Source organism: Denticeps clupeoides, unplaced genomic scaffold, assembly GCF_900700375.1.
Source record: "Denticeps clupeoides unplaced genomic scaffold, fDenClu1.1, whole genome shotgun sequence".
NCBI classification, from domain to species: domain Eukaryota; kingdom Metazoa; phylum Chordata; class Actinopteri; order Clupeiformes; family Denticipitidae; genus Denticeps; species Denticeps clupeoides.
The window spans coordinates 173,429-190,000 of NW_021630106.1; the positions used below are offsets into that span (position 1 = coordinate 173,429).

Below are 16,572 nucleotides of genomic sequence, written 5' to 3' on the forward strand. Positions count from 1 at the left end.
AGGTGCAGACTAAGACGTCACTGTAAAATCTGCCATGGTTGTGAAATGCTTACCACAACGCTCCTGCAGTTTTGGGCTGAAACATTCAGGCATTTGGCAACACTGCTTTATTTGCTGGGTGAAGAACGCCAGCAAAAACTAGGTTCTCCTTTGTAAGATCCAGGTAACTAATAAGCGGCTCATCCATACCTGAATATTTGCATTTAACTTATTACTGCTCTTTAAACATAGAGAATACTCAGTATCACAAAAGAAAGGTGATCTCTCACTCTGTACTGATGTGCAGTGACCCTTCCCCTCTAAAATGGCAAGCGAACCCAGACCATGATGTGAAAATATTCCCATGATGCAGCCAAATAATCTGGTCATTCTGGAAGCAGCTGACCTGCACATGCACAACGTACAAGCGTCCACCCACACCCTGTGGAAGAGAATCCAGTGACTAGGAATATTTTTATTCATTTACGTGACTAATCCATAAGGATTAAATTATACAAGAGATGAAATTTCAGTACAATTGAAATTGCTAAACCGTTGTTAAATATTATTCCAGAACAGTAGGAGTGTCTCTATGGAAGTGCAGGATCCTCGGAACATGCACCCGGGGTCTCCTGAAAGCCCCTCATTAAACATGTTGTTTGCTGGCAGTTGACGGCTGGCAGACACACACACACACACACACACATATATATATTTACACAAACATACTCTGCCAGCAAGAGCAATGGTTAGTAATCTCTAATTACAGTCTCTTAATTACAGTCTCTGTGCGGGGTTTATGTAAGACACCCTGAACTCTTAGTCCTTGGGAACTTTTTTTCTCCCTGGTCCTGCGTCCGTCCCGGGAATTTGGACGCATGTTCACAGTTTGTACCGAGTGGACATGCCTATGAGTGCAGAAAACTGTAATTTGCACAGCAGCAACAGTTTGTGTCTCTTGGTGGAAGGTAACACCCTTCACCATGGCAACCATAATGACTGACAGGGGACTCAGATAAACCCACAAGGCAGAAAATACAAACATGGAGCTCATTAACAGGAAGTGGGGTTCACCTTCTTTTTTACAGTACAGTACAGTCCATCAAACTCAAAAGGCACGTTCAGAATGTCTGCAGACACAACAGGCACATTTTCTTTTTAGATCTAGGGAGGGACGTCCTAAGAACAGACAAATACAGAGCAAATAAATCAACGTTGATTTAGAACCAGTTTAGACTTACAAACTGGGAACAGGGGTTAGTGTTTCTTTTTGTAATACAGATGTGCAGACTCAGTTATCCAAAAAATAACACACACACACACACACACACACACAGTTATTCACACTTTGCACTCAGTAATCCAGGACACACGGGCTGCCTTCACTTGCAATTGAAAACATCGCAATTACTGCCCGTTTACTTTGGGGAAACTAGTTTTACTAGTGATATCATACCCCAGTTGCTGAATTGTGAGGTGCAGAGCAATGCTTCAAGCATTTAAATGCATTAAAGTCATAATTACGATTTCCAAACTGGGATGTGAAGGCAGCAACATTCTCATTATACACGTTTGCCTGGAGAATACAGTCTTGCTCACAGAACTATATACACGTTATGTACAGTGTTGCTGAACCCGGGCTGCAGAGCCCTCCTGTAAAGTGTATGATGTGTGCCAGACCTGAGCTCACCAAATACAAGTATTCTAGACTCATCAAAATGGACCCTACCCTGGGCCTAGGTACGAAGGTGTTGTTCCGTTGAGATGAACGGAGAGAAAATTCGGGTGTGAATTGTGAATTTACACAAACACAAAGGAAGAATTATATTTGTGTTCATTTACTATTAACAAATGGGGATTTTTTTGTAATTCTATTTAAGATGTAACGGAGGGTAGAGAGTGTTCACTGATTGTGTTCACATTTTGATAGTTTACCAATCAGAATGCTAGAATTAAAACTTTGATTACAGGCATGTTTATGACAATAGGAGACATCGCTTTGTGGGGCAGTGGGGCATTCGGTCGCATCCCCAGGTACCAGGGGCATTAGGAGCATAGACGTTGTGCTACTCCTGGTCGTGTGTCGTATTGACAGAAGGGGGGTTTAAATATGAGGAACGAGGATGAGAATGAGGAACGTTCAGAAGGAAAGAAATAGCCTGCTTTTATTTGACTAGATGAGACCCGCTAAACTGTTTTTAAGTACTATTTTCAATCCCAGGAGGAGACCTGTGGACTGTGGCCCTCAACTGGAAAAAAGGGGCAAACACCAGGTTCCATTTTCTAAATTCATCTTAAGCCCTTAATTATTGCCTTGTCAGGTACTTAATTTCTCCAATATAATAATTAGTACTTTATTACAATTAAACCTAACACTCTAATTACCACTTTAAATCGTCACAGGATGCCAATATAACCAGGAGCATTTAACACTGCAACAGTTGTAGAACTGCGCTAGGACCTTCACATTCCATCTGGGGACCCACTTGCGCGTCTTCGAGCCCACACCCGCTGAACACCCTGGACAACCCGACCCGCAGCCACTCTCCCGCCTGAAGTACAGCAGTTGGTGCGCAGGCCAGGAGCCAATAACCACGCCACACTTGCTCACTCTACCTGTATGGAAGGATAACTGTTGTATTGTAGTGTACTTTCTGTTGTGCATTAGGGTTTTATTGGACGCTGACCCGAGAAAAATCCTTGTGAATGATGTAATCTGGATGACCATTACTTAGTCCCAACAACTCCCACCACAAAAAAAAGTTGAAAAGTACAGAACAAGATGTCCAAAGAGCTTCTGTGAGGTATTTATCCTGGTTAATTGTTTGCCGCTAGCTTTAACAAACTAGTTCATATTTTGGGCCTCCAGCCCTTGATAAACTGCATGATCTTCTTGACCTGCAGCTTGGTGAGGTGGAAATCGTCTGAGAGGATCTCCTCGCTCAGCTGTGTGAAGATGGAGCCATCAATGCGCTCGCGAATGAACACGCCCACCACCTCATCCGACAGGCCAATGAAGCGCAAGCAGGCGGACACCTCCTCCACTGACAGGGCACAGAGCTCAGCCGGAGGTCGCCACTGGTGGCTGCTCACGCTATTAGCCCCGCCCTCTGCTCCTCTCACTGGGTCTTCCAGAGCAGGGGCGGGGTTGGCGCCAGCACTTTCGGACTCCAGGCTCTTGATGGGCCGAGGGGGTGGGGTGGGTGCTGGTGCTGAATCTTCGCTTTTCAGCTCCTCTAGTTCGAGTAAATTGGTGGGGCTAGTGGTGTCAGGTGTCAGCAGGAACGAGCAAGGGGAGGGGCTTCGTCCGGTGGCGAGCCACTCTGCTGGCGATGAGCAAGAAGAGGGGGTTGGGCTGTGGGAGGTGCTATGGCCTAGCGGGATGTGTCCAGGGTTGGCAAAGGGGTTGAGGGCACCAAATGGGGCAAAACGTTTCTGAGTGGCGAGGCGGGGTCTGGGGCAGCTGGAATAGCTCTTATTAGCGGAATCGCCAGAGAGAAGTGGTGCCGTGGGTGTGCTGATCGGAGAAAATGTGACGCGTGGGTGGGACCAGCAGGCCTGGGCTGGGGAGGCGGTGCTTGTAGAGGTGGGCGGCTCCGGCGGAGGGTCAGGGGTGACACAGTCGCTGCCCCATGTGCAGGGGTAACAGTACAGGGAGTAAGAGTCTGGAATCGGAGAGCAGTTCCCACTCCGTGGAGCCGGACTGAGGAAGAGAGAAACGAGAATTCTGAAACTGACATTCACTGAAGGGGTCTTTATGTACAGGCTGGGTGGTAGTAGCCTATGAACCACAAAGTCACAGGTTCAAACCCCACTTACTACCATTGTGTCCCTGAGCAAGACACCTAACCCTGAGTGTCTCCAGGGGGGAACTGTCCCTGTAACTATTGACTGTAAGGATGAAAATTGTAAATTGCGTTGATTTCATTAATTATTAGTAATGTATTTGAACTCTTTTGATGATACCTCTGTGTACCATACAGAGTCATGTTGCAGTTATATGGAAATATTATATGTAAAATGTTACCGACGTTACAAAAGAAGAAAGGAAACAGTGAGCAAGGATCCAAACTCCAGAGGGTGTGTCTGCACCTCAGACAAACAGGGGGAAAGTAGATGAGCTGAGATGGGGAACACCTCATTTATACTAGACCTTGGTAAAAAAAAAAAAAGGTCCTAAAAAGGTTGCCACAGAGAGACCCCCTGACATAGGAATACAGTGGTCATTCACCCTCCACAAGACTCTCCCATCTTGGCACTTACATTTACATCATTTATCAGACGCCCTTATCCAGAGCGACTTACAATCAGTAGTTACAGGGACAGTCCCTCCCTGGAGCAACTTAGGGTTAAGTGTCTTGCTCAGGGACACAATGGCAGTAAGTGGGATTCTGGTGAGGGTCTTACCCACTAGGCTACTACCACCTATAGCACTTCAGGCTATTTCTTGCCCTTTTAGCAACCTGGTGATAGTCCTTACTTGTGAGGGGGATGCCACAATTTGGAGACAAAGCCTTGGGCCTACAAGAACACATGATAAGTCATGGACCTGGAATCTCAGGTCTACGTTGTAAATTAACAACGGATGACATCCAAACTATGAAGACAAGCTACATATGGAATAAGGTAGCAAACAAAAGAGTTAAACAAATCAGAATCTGCTTTACATTTTAGATTCTTCAAAGTAGCCACCTTTTGCTTGGATGACAGCTTTGCACATTTTTGGCATTCTCTCAGTCAGCCTCATGAGGTAGTCACTTAGAATTCTTTTCCAGCAGTCTTGAAGGAGTTCCCAGGAAGCTGAGCACTTGTTGGCTGCTTTGCCTTCACTCTGCAGTTCAAATTATTTCAAACCATCTAAATTTTTTGTGGAGGCCAGGTCATCTGATGCAGCACTCCAACACTCTCTTTCTGGGTCAAATACAGTTTTAGGGTCATTGTCATGTTGAAAACAAAGGATGGACCAACTAAGCACAAACCAGATTACATGGAAGGTCGCTGCAGAGTGCTGTGGTAGCCATGTTGGTTAACTTCTTATTCACGTGAATGTCTGAACCTGGTGTTTGCTCATTGGAGCAAATCAAAGCGTCCACATGAGCGTTCAGCACCAGCATTCGGTCGGCAGCATGTTCGGATGGTGTCAAATAAATGCTGCATGCCATTCATTTGATGTCTTGGAGGACCGAATATGTCCAATAATTCTATAGAGGAACTGTGAGAAACCATGTAAACCCTACGATCTACTATTGGGTGGATTCTAAAAACAAGAATGTAAATTGTAAATTTTAAGAAAGAATAGGAATTCCTGTTTTCAATGTAGAACTACAAACTCAAATTTAAACTCTCTGGACAGAGTAATTACTGCCCCAACAGGTAAATACACAGAACTTCAGATTGGCCATCAAGGGAACGACAGTGAAACACCAATCAAACCCAGCAAACAGTGTCACCAGCAAAGCATATCATCTTCTCCCACATGCTTCATGGTGGGAACAACACATGGGAAAACCATCTGCTCACCTTTTCTATGTCACACAAAGACATGGTGGGTGGAACCAAAGATTTCAAATTTGGACTAATCAGATGACCAAAGTGCAGATTTTCATTTGTCTAATGTCCATTCCTTGTGGTTATTGGCCCAAGAAACTCTTCTTCTTCTTGTTCATCCTTTGAAGTGGCTTCTTTGCTGCAGTTCGACCATGAAGGTATGAATCTCCTTTGAACAGTTGAAGTCATGATGTATCTTTGTGATGTACTTATATGGGCTCTAATCTGAGGTGCTGATAATGTCCACTTTCTGAGGTTGACAACTAACTCTAACTAACTTTTCAATGTAACGCTCGGTCTTCCATCCCTGGGGTGGTCCTTGATGGTCTTTGCATCTGCACTTGAGGATATGTTCAAAGTTCTTGAAGGTTTATGGATTGACTGACCTTCATGTGATGTGTTTCTCTTTACATAGTTGAATGCAATTCACTATTTAGACGTATGTACCAATTATACTTCTACAAAACACAACTGATGGTCTTGAACATATTAAGAATGCTATGGATCAACTCCTGACATACCTGACATACCTTTGCTATGTTTTCTACATAATTCCATATGTGTTCCTTCATAGTTTGGAGGCTGTCAGTATCCATTTATGTGTTTATTCATGTAGTAAATGAGAAAAAGAGGAATGACAGTGAAAAATAAAAAGTGAGTTTTTAAGCCATCTTTATCAGAAAACACAGCAGAGATTCAGATTTATTAGATAAAAGGCTGCTTCAAGCACAACATAGGTTGTTCATAACCCAGTTGTTCGATTCTCTGACTGTAGAGGGACATACGCCTTGACACCTTGCTGAAAATGATGTCATTGAAGGTACAATTACTGTAATACTTGCAGTGTTCTAAGCAGAAGTTGCAATTAATGTAATTAAATAGGTAAATTTATATATTGGCCAATTTTTTTTAAACACTTATTTAGCTGGAAACACTAACTGCTCATCATTAATAAACTTTAGAAGTGAACACCTTCTATTACTCCATACTCACGTCTCCTGTAGTCCAGAGGAGTAGAAAGACAGATTAGGGCTAAGCGAGTGAGAGGGCGGAGCTTTTGGAAATCTGGGCGGTACTGGAGGGCTGGGGGCGGGTCCTCCCTGTTTAGCACAGCGAGGTGGAACAGGAGGAGCATTTAGAAAACGACATTCTTCCTTTACCTATAGAGAAAGAGAGTGTAAGATAGTTATTTCTTCAATGTATCTGAATGAGTGAGAAAAAAAGTCAGTAACAGGTAGAATGGCGCGATGCATGTTCCTTGTGTTAAAGATTGACCGTGAATCTGAAATGGCCCCTATTTATGACTAAACATTTTCCAGTAGTTTGTGACAATCTCAGAACTTACTGAAGGAGTTTGCGTCCTGGGTGTCCCAGGACAGCAGTGCGGCTATTTAAAAAAGTCAAATGCGTCCAACTCAGGCAGGCCTAAAGCGACCACAGCACCCAAAGACCCGTTTGTCTTGCTAACCTTGTTATGAGGCTGGAAAAGCCACATCTGAATGGCAACTTAATAAAGTACAAGCTATCTCAGCTGCTAAATTTATAAAAAGCTGACTGAGAGGAAGGAGTTCGTGCAGCGAGCCAATGAACGGTGATGTCCTGAAACGTTGCCAGGTCGATCTGAAGCCCCAGGGCTGACTTTAATGGCTTTTCAACCTGTGGCCAGTCCCTGACCCCTGGAACATGAGGATTACTCCAGTAATCCTCAAGGGAATCTCAGATACTGCAAGAACATGTTCAGAGAGGCAAATGAGAGTGAGACAAGCAGGTAAGGCAACCGACCCGTAGTTGTACGAATCCCGAGCTGGGGTGATGGGTTAAATGTTTCACAGTGACAATCGCTTCACTTTCAGTTGAAAACAGGTTTTGGACGTTCTACTGTGTCGCAGAGTGCGGGTGAGAGTGGTGATGATTTGAACAGGCGCTGAATTACAGGACCAGTGGAGCTACTCTCGTGTGGAAGAGAATGAGGGGAGTGAGGGCTTCAGAAGGGAAAAGCTACCATTCCTGTCAGCAGATGCTCTCTCTGGCGTGGTTTAGCTCAGCAGCAGGGTTCAGCTTCCTGTGTGTCTGTGACTCGAATATCATGTCAAATAAGCAACAAACACAAACAAATTTATGGGGGGCTACCGTCCGTTCAAGCCCTTAGACTGACATTTTGCACTACAGGAGATTTAGATAAAACTCATTTTAGCGGTTGCCTGTTTTAGTGTTAAACATGTGTTCAACAAAACAGTTCATTGGCTGCCTAAAAACATTATATAATGTAGATTATAGTGTAAATGTACGACAAGCCCCCTTTGTATCGGCCAGAATGTTAAATAAAATATCTTATTTGGTTAAAATATCTTATTTGGCACCGATATTGTGTTTTATGTCATACTGTGAATTTAGGATGATCAACACCTCAATTGACGTCACCTTTGTAATACTTAATACTTTGTAAGAAAATAGCATATTTGGTCATTTATTGGCCGTGTTTAAGACAACAACACTTTTTTAGGACATTTTGAGAACAAAAATCTATTACATTTTGACAAATACAGTAATATGTCATTTACTTCTGTTTTAAATGGTGCTATTTGAAAGCATGTGTGTGCATGTGTGTGTGCATGTGTGTGAGTTTCCGGTAAGCATGTGGTCATTGGCAGGCCTTTAAAAGCAGTGCAGTATGAATTATTCAGCCGTGCCTAGACCTGTGAGGATTTACAGGCTTTGCTGGGTTCACAGACACACTTACCAGAACTTCAGCAGCAGTATCCGGCCTGCCATGCGTGAGCGTGTCAGTGTTTACATCTTTCTGTGTCTCAAGTTGGTGTATAATATGCATGATTTTGCCTAAAACTCTGAAGCCTGTCTAAATTTGTTGGATTCCCCAGTGGACCAGCCCTGACGAACATTGTGCCACGGAATCCACAAGACCTCTATCGTTGTAGAAGTCCTGTTAGTTATGGCATGGTGCCTCCAGGGATTGGAAAACCAAGCCAATGGGGACGCACGTGACCGTGTGTTTCTTGGTGGTGGTCCCAAGCCCAGGTAAATTGTGAGGGTTGCTTCAGGAAGGGCATTGTGCGGTACAAAACGTTTCACAAATCAATTGGCCGGTTAACCCACTGTGGCGACCCCCAACAGGAGCAGCCGAGGGGGTGCATACAACAGTGTGCAGGATGCATACAACAGTGCATACAACAGTGTACAGGATCACCACTGATGTAATGTTTGTGGTGTATGTGGTCTAAAACACTCTTTAAGTAGGTGGTAAATATGAAAGTATCATTCACATTCATTTGGGTCCAAGGCTTATCAGCAGAAAGCATCTTAGTAGCTCCACTGGCGGCTTCCCTTGTTCCCATAGTGACTCACGCTGCCATATTTTCACAATGAAATCAATACACACGCACCCAGCCATTCATATAATCTAAAGGAAAATGTGATTCATCAGAGCAGACCCTTCCTGCACTCCTGCCGTTGTCCAGTTCTGAAGATCACATGATGGACAAGGTCAGCCTGGCCACGCGGTCTGGTCTACTGCTACATATCCCCATACACAGAAAAAGCATTGACAGGACATTCCATTTAAGAGATGCTCTGACACATTCATCCACATGTTCTTCAGAATCGGATGTGTTCTATTTCTTTACTGACCTATGGCACAGACACAAAATTCATCCAAGCCAGAGACAATCCCTACGCAAAGAGGGAGATGGACAGTGAAAGGCGTGATGTTCCTGTGTGTGGATGCATTGTTTTTTTCAGGTGTACAAAGATTGGAAATGCAATGGAAGTGCAACCAGATGAAAATATTTAAACCTACACACTACCACGGGACGTGCAGTTGCAATTAATTAAATAAAAAAATGATTGAAAGCCCTAATTGAAACACTCATGTGGCATTTTGTACAATCTACCCTTTTTTGTCTTGACCACAAATGCAACATGACAGAACTTTTTAAGAGATATTTTGAGTTGGAAAAGTGAGGGATTGTGGAAAAAGACACTTACAGCCTCTGATTTTGGTGGCACAGGAGGTGGAGTCGGTACTCGTCCCTGCACCATGGCAACATGGGTAGGACCCTCCAGAGATGAGGACGAGTGAAACGAGATGAGGTTATGTTCCGCTTTGTTCCCGCCTACCTCCACCGCAGGAGGCACGGTGTCCCCAGAGTAGCTCCCGCCCCCACTGCTCTGATTGGTCCACAGCTCTTCGTAGGGTATCTCCTGAGACTCGTTGCTCGGCCAGTCGGGTGTCATGTACTCTCTGTCCTCATCTGCCTCCGTGTGTGACGCGGGGGCTTCGATGAGTGAATTTCGACAGCTCCCGCCACCGAGGCCCTGTGTCAGCGCTAACGTCTGGGCATGTGTGACCCCTCCGACCCCAATACCGCCGCCGCTTCCTCCTCCATACATGCACAGCGAGAGTCGCTGCAGGGAGCGCCCCACCTCCCCCCCTCCCCCACCCTGGAGGCACACTCGAATCCGGCGCGGGCTCACGCCTTCCTCTGCGAAGTCGGTCCGAGCCTCGCGCACCGCCCGGGAGTAGCCGTCGGGGTCAAAGCTGTCCTGGCAGCGGCGGGCGCTCTGCAGCGCCACCTGCTGGTAGATGGGGTCTTCGCGGAGCACGCCCTCGGGCAGCACGAAGCGAGGCATGTCCGTCAGCAGCAGGAAGTGCGAGGGCGTGATCTCCTCCTTGCGCAGGATGCAGCAGAGCACCACCGTCTTGCTAATGATGCTGAGAAGCTTGTAGCGGTGGCCCTCGCGGATGGCGTGGAGGTCGTAGGGGTTCCGAGGTGGCCGCGTCGGTACCGATACGTTGACGGGCAGCCTGACGCGCTCGATGATGGTGCGGACCGTGTGCTCGCCCTCCTGCATCTGCAGTTCCAGTGGCGAGCGTGTGCAGAAGCGGCCCTTGCACTGGAAGGGCAGGCTCACGCTCTCGTTGGTTCGGTGGTTCATGCAGATCAGGCAGGGCATCTTGGTTCGCGTCGGTCGGCCCAGGGCTCCCGCTTTGCCCAGCCGTCTCAGAAGGGCGCCAAGGCGCGAGCGTTCACGAGCTGGCCCGCCTCCTTGTACACAAAGCAGTTCGGCCTGCCCCATGAGTGTTAGCTCATCTCCGGCCTGCAGGGTGAAGTTGTACACCTCGCTGTCCTCGCTGAACTCGCCAGACACTACCTGGAACAGAGAGAAAGGCCATTAAAAACGTGCAAACGCAGCCCCTCACAGTCAACAAGCTCAAAATATCCAGCACCCAGCACCTTATCCAGAGTGACTTCCAATCAGTAGTGACAGGGACAGTCCCCCCCTGGAGACACTCAGGGTTAAGTGTCTTGCTCAGGGACACAATGGTAGTAAGTGGGATCCCTAGGTGCTTATTGCCATGGGAGTGTAGGGAAGCCTCTGCTTGTGTGTGTGCACGTGTTTTCCTTTTAGGCCTGAAGGGGAGGTGCTTCTGATTGCTGGCTCCACCCACGGTCTGGTGACTCATCTGCGGCCAGTATATGAGGAGGTCTGAGACAGGAAGACGGTGGCCCAGTGCTCACACTGCTCCCCAGGCCCCTATCATCTGCCCACTGTTCACCATGGGTGATGGGTTAAATGCTGAGGACACATTTTGTTGTGTCACCGTGTGCTGTGTTGTGTGCTGTGCTGTGCACTTTCTCCTTTGCCTGTCCGTGGATTCTCCTCTTTTAGTGTGTTTGGCTTTGTGCCCATGTTGTATATAGCACTAGTTGGCTTGCCTGGTACACATTGTCCACATTCTGTCCCCCTAGATGGGAACATGACAGCAGCCACAACACTGGACTACACAACGATATTGAAGGTGTCCTGTGCTATACAGTAAATTGGAAAGATATTTGAAGAATATGTGAAAACCATGTGAAACCATGTGAAAACCTTGGATTTACTCTCATGTTCCTTAAAGCAGCCCTGACCCACTCATTACCCTGACCTCATCACTTCCCACAAGATCACAATCTTTACACTGCAGCTCAATATATACTGGAGCAGTTTCCATGTCGACGGCAAATGGGTTGCAAAATTCTTTTTTTCGTCCTCTCAAGTCTTCAATGTGCCATGCAACCTCAGTCTGTCACCAATGTTCACGCTGCATTATGGGATCTCTAGTTTGTGTGTTATAAGCTTTACATATCGCTGATCCATAAAAATAGAACTATATGAAGTGATCTTGCGTTTAGACTAACCAAGAGAATGAAGATGGTCATGAGGCAGCTCTGGTCCTGAAATCCTCTTACATTCATATTTTAAATTAAGTGGGGCAGTGGTGGCCCAGGCAGATAAGGAAATGGACTTGCAATCGGAAGGTTGTGGGTTTGAATCCCTTTTTCTGTGCTGTGCTTGCTGTGTATCACATAGCAACAACCACTTTCAAGTTAATGATAGATTCAAACATGGAGAACTCTGATTAGCAGAAAAGCTGGTCAGACCTTTACACTGAAGGTGATGGCCTCCATCACAAACACACGATCTGGGAACATTCCTGCGATCTCTTCAACATTCGCAAAATACTGCACTGGTTCCCTCACATCCCGATCCTGATCCAACAGCTTAAACTTCCCTGAGAAACAGAGAGAGAGTTCAGAGATGGAGAAAAGAGAGAAGAGAGAAGAAAAAAAAACATTAGATGCTGCCAAGTAGCCAAGTAGTTCCAGTGTGTTTGCTTGCAGAGGACGGAAATTTTATACTGTCTGACCCCCTCACAGGTTTCATTTGCAGACACCCATTCTTCCCAAGCTCTATGGTAACCTTCTGTGTCCCTGAACACACTCTCAAACATCTAACACACTTTCAGATACAGAGATGCACCCAGACACAGTTACCCTTAACTCCTTAGCAACAGCCCCTGTTTGGATTCCCACCAACTCTGCTGGAGACGCACTGAAATCTTTTCTGTATGTTTAGGATTCTGACAGCTGTTATATCGCTTGTCAGCCCGTCTTGGTCTCCTGACCCCAGGCACCCCAAAGGGATTCTGTCCTCACACCTCCCACCAGAACATAACAGAAATGACAGGAGAGGAGATTATATACCTCCCCCCCATTTCTCCTTCATTAGATCCCACTGTTGGGCCGCGGTGTGGAGGACCAGACCCCACAGTCGTCATGGCGACAGTGTATAAATGTGCTGTCCAGGCAGCAGTTGGCTCTGGTTTGTAAGTGTTGTCTGAGCTCGGCAGGTGTGTTGTTTTGATGTAGGGTGTGTGTGTGTGTGTGTGTGTGTGTGTGTGCGCGCACATGTGTGTAACATATTTTCTTTTTTATCCAAGCCCTCTGACAACTTGTCTGTATGGACAAATTTTAATTTGAACATTGAATGTTGTACAGTTACTAAAGTATTACTATTATTAGTTTTATATTTTTTTTTATGAAACAGTTTAATTCATATTATTAATAATTTATATTTTAATACTGCTCATGTTACGTAACACATATTTATTTAATTAAAAAATTATTACTGAATAATGTAAAATACAGTCACATAAAGAGAGGAAGTTGAATACTCAATCAAAATAATTACTTAACTCTAAAGATAAAGTGTAGGTTGAGTGTACATATAACTCTAAAAAAAACGTGCAAAAACAAATCTGTGTGTGTGTGTGTGTGTGTGTGTGTGTGTGTAACTAGCTTTGTTCATAGACACAAAGACCTGGGAAGAACAAGAGCTCAGCATTGTGTGCTTGAGAAAGTATTTCAAGACAGGGTCAATCTTTCTTTCACTCCACAGTCTCTCTTCATTCCACGTCTTTCTGCCCCAGCCTTTCACTCCTGCCCTCTCTCATGGCTCTCACTGGGGGCACTTTGTTGCAGGATTACCATTCATACATCTCATCCCATCATTCATTAACACACACACACCCGTAGAGGTGTACCAACACAACTCCAACATCCCATTATCGTGTCAGTGTCACTACAAAAACTGGATAACTGTGATAACAGTTCTGACCTCGAGGGGAAGTTCATTCCACCATTCAGAGGTAGACCAGATAGAAGAGAGTTACAGTAGTCCAGTCGTGAGATTACTAAGGACTGAACCAGTATCTGGGTGGCCTGTGTTAACAGATAACAACGGATCCATCTGATATTGCAGAGAAGGAATCTACATGAGCAGGAAAGTTTGGTGATGAGAGTCGAGAATTGTGTGTCGTCGGCATAACAGTGGTAGGATAACCCATGTGAGGAAATGACCTCACCAAGTGATCTCGTGTATAAGCAGAAAAGGAGTGGACCAAGTATGAGCCCTGAGGGACACCAGTGGATCCACCAGATGTGGATCCTTTCCAAGTCACTTGGTAAGTGACTAATCAAGGTAGGAATGCTGAGCCCCGAATTCCATGGACAGTGATAAGGCTAATAAACAAGTGCCATGTTTCACCATTTCTGGTGTAAAAGAACGTTATCTGCTAAAAAAATGTTTTATGTTGCTCAAATATAAAAAACACATGCACACACCATGTTCTGTTTGAGTTCTGCTGCAAAAGCCAAAGGGTCATGCTGGTCCCTCTGCTACCAGATGGAGCCTAACCAACTTACTCTTCCAGAGCTGAGCAGCTGAACAGATGGAGTGAGTGTGTCTGCATGTGCCTTTGTGTAAAAGAGACAGAGAGAAAGATCCTCATATCCATCCCCTGGGAGGAGTGGATTCTGTAATTCCCCTTTTACCAACATCCTTCCATTCTCTCCCTGATCCCACCATACCATAAAGAGAGCTGCTTCATTCACTCAGCAAGTACTCAACACCTAATGCCATGTCTTCCTGCCTAAACATGCTCTTAATCATCATCATTGCATGCATCTCAGAACCGGTCTTCTTTTCAGAATCCCTGAATCCCGTGTCTGAGCTTGAACCACTGTTGTAAAGTAATAGACTCAACTTTGAGGCCATGGTGACCTCGAATCTCCAGGGTGACACTGAACAACGCATCACATTTAATGGCTGCCCACTGCTTACAAGTTGATGAGTTAAATGCAGAGGACACATTTCCTTCTTCTGTGCTTGCCGTGTCTCACAATGGCACAATAACTTTCACGTCTGTTGGCCTGTCAGACCTGATTTTAAAAACATTATTAAAAATTGCGTTCATGGTGACAAAAAAAAATAAAAGTCATTCCAGTGTCCCATTATTAACACTTGGAGTGTTAAGTGTTCAATTTCCTCAAACCAAAGTCTTCATGTTTTCCACAAGAAAATCACATCCAAACGTATTTGACCTTCATACACTGATGAGATGTATTCACCTCATACCTGTCATATCTCATCCATCACATTAAATCATCATCATGGGTTCTCTCCATAACTACTAAGGTCACTGCACCCCTATTCACCAGGATGGCTCAACATCAGACGATGACTTCACTGTCTCCTGTTCTCTCGCCCCACTGTCTCCAAGTCACCGGAAACACCCCCTCCCTCTGCCAAACAAGTGAGCTCATCTATCATGTGACCTCACTTTGGGACTGAGGTAACAGGGGTATATTGGGTAACAGGGGGTGCCCATGGGAGGAAGCACTAAGTGGCAGGCTCTCCCGTTATTCCGGAACATGGAATTACGGTATTTTAGGAACAGTGGCTAGATCGATCCCCTGGGGGATGACGTCAAGCTGAGGAGGATAATGGCTCTCGCTTTTATGAATGAAGCTTGCTGAAAGCTACCTTCTCTGATAGCACTGGTACGGCTGAGAATATAGGGTCTCCCAACTGGTCTGCACCATTTTGGGATGCTGTGCCAGTTACAACTTAGGGATGACTGAATGATGGTGAAAGAATCAAATTTGCTGGAGAACTTCAGTTTTCTCTTCGGAACTTCGGAACATGAACTTTTAACCGCATAGGAATTCACAGCATCTGCATGCCATCAGCCATCAAATTGGCTGCACACCATGTAAGAACCTTTGGCTAAAAAGAAGAGGGATGAACTGCTTCAACCAGATAACTCAGCCCAAACTACACCCAGCAGAGGCCAGAGTTGGGCCAGTTGGGCCAGAGAGTGGTGAAAAAGCCAAGAAGAGCTTCAAGAACAGAATCCCAGTTGGCCTCATGAAGACAGCTGGGCCAAGGGCGTGGATCATGAAAGTACACCGCTTTTTTGTTATTACCCAGTTTGGTCTTAAACTCATATGTTGTTGCCATCATCATTGCTGATCAAGGTCTGGGTGATGTGGAAGCTGAAGCCCATAGCAGTGAAGCCAGTTGCAGGTAGGCACAACCCCTTGACTGGAAACCAGACCATCAAAAGTGTGAACAAAAAGAAATGAATAAAGGACATCGGGGTGTCTTCAGTTTCTCAGCATTAGTAAGGCATGGGACTGCTGGGTAGAACAGCCGGGAGGTCGGGAACTGGTGTTCAGGTCTGGAAATGGCTCTGGGTTGGTGTCTCATCAGCAGCGTTGGGTCAGGGCTCGGTGAGGTAACAGTGCTGGTATGTGATACTGGTGACATCAGGCTGTTATAACTGGCTTCACTGGACAGTGGTTACAAAACAGCTCATTGCACACTTTGTTCTTTTCTCCATTGCAGAGGCAAGTTGTTGTATGCCACAAACTTTCTCACATGCTTCTCTTTATGCTTTTCTAAGAAAAAATGTCTGAATGGCTCACAGGGCCTTTTCATTGCAAAAACAGGCTGCGCACAGCACTGCAACAATTATCCCTCACACAACACCCATTAATAAATATTCCATTAACCAGGAACACAATCATTTGTGATGTAGAACGTCTTGTTCAATGTGACATTAAATAATGGCTGAACAACACTTATCGAGATGCTTTGGCGTGGCACTACCATTAGATATTATCAAATTAGTCCCACTATCATATTGGCATTCATTTAAGACCTTTGATTTTGAAAACTTACGTCTGAAAATGGGGTCTAGATCCCACCTAATATGATATTTTATAACGAGTGCTTACTTAAAACAGAAGAATTAATATATTTAATATATTAATATTTGGGGTCAGTAATCTATGCTTGATTATATTCTGATGTCTAAAAACTCGTTATACATAAAACAAGGCGTGTCTATGGGCCTGCAGA

At 45.3% G+C, this 16,572-nt stretch overlaps 1 protein-coding gene across 1 annotated transcript in view; it reads right to left on the reverse strand.

Moving 5' to 3' along the window:
- Positions 1–439: 439 nt before the first annotated feature.
- LOC114783665 (GRB2-associated and regulator of MAPK protein 2-like) overlaps positions 440–16,572 on the reverse strand; it is a 23,787-nt gene continuing 7,654 nt past the window's right edge. The window contains exons 3-6 of the mRNA XM_028969167.1: positions 11,970–12,100; positions 9,529–10,695; positions 6,520–6,686; positions 440–3,682 (exon numbers count right to left, since the gene is read on the reverse strand). Coding sequence (XP_028825000.1) covers positions 2,830–3,682; positions 6,520–6,686; positions 9,529–10,695; positions 11,970–12,100 — 2,318 coding nt within the window. The 3' untranslated portion in view covers positions 440–2,829. The remainder of the gene's footprint in view (positions 3,683–6,519; positions 6,687–9,528; positions 10,696–11,969; positions 12,101–16,572) is intronic.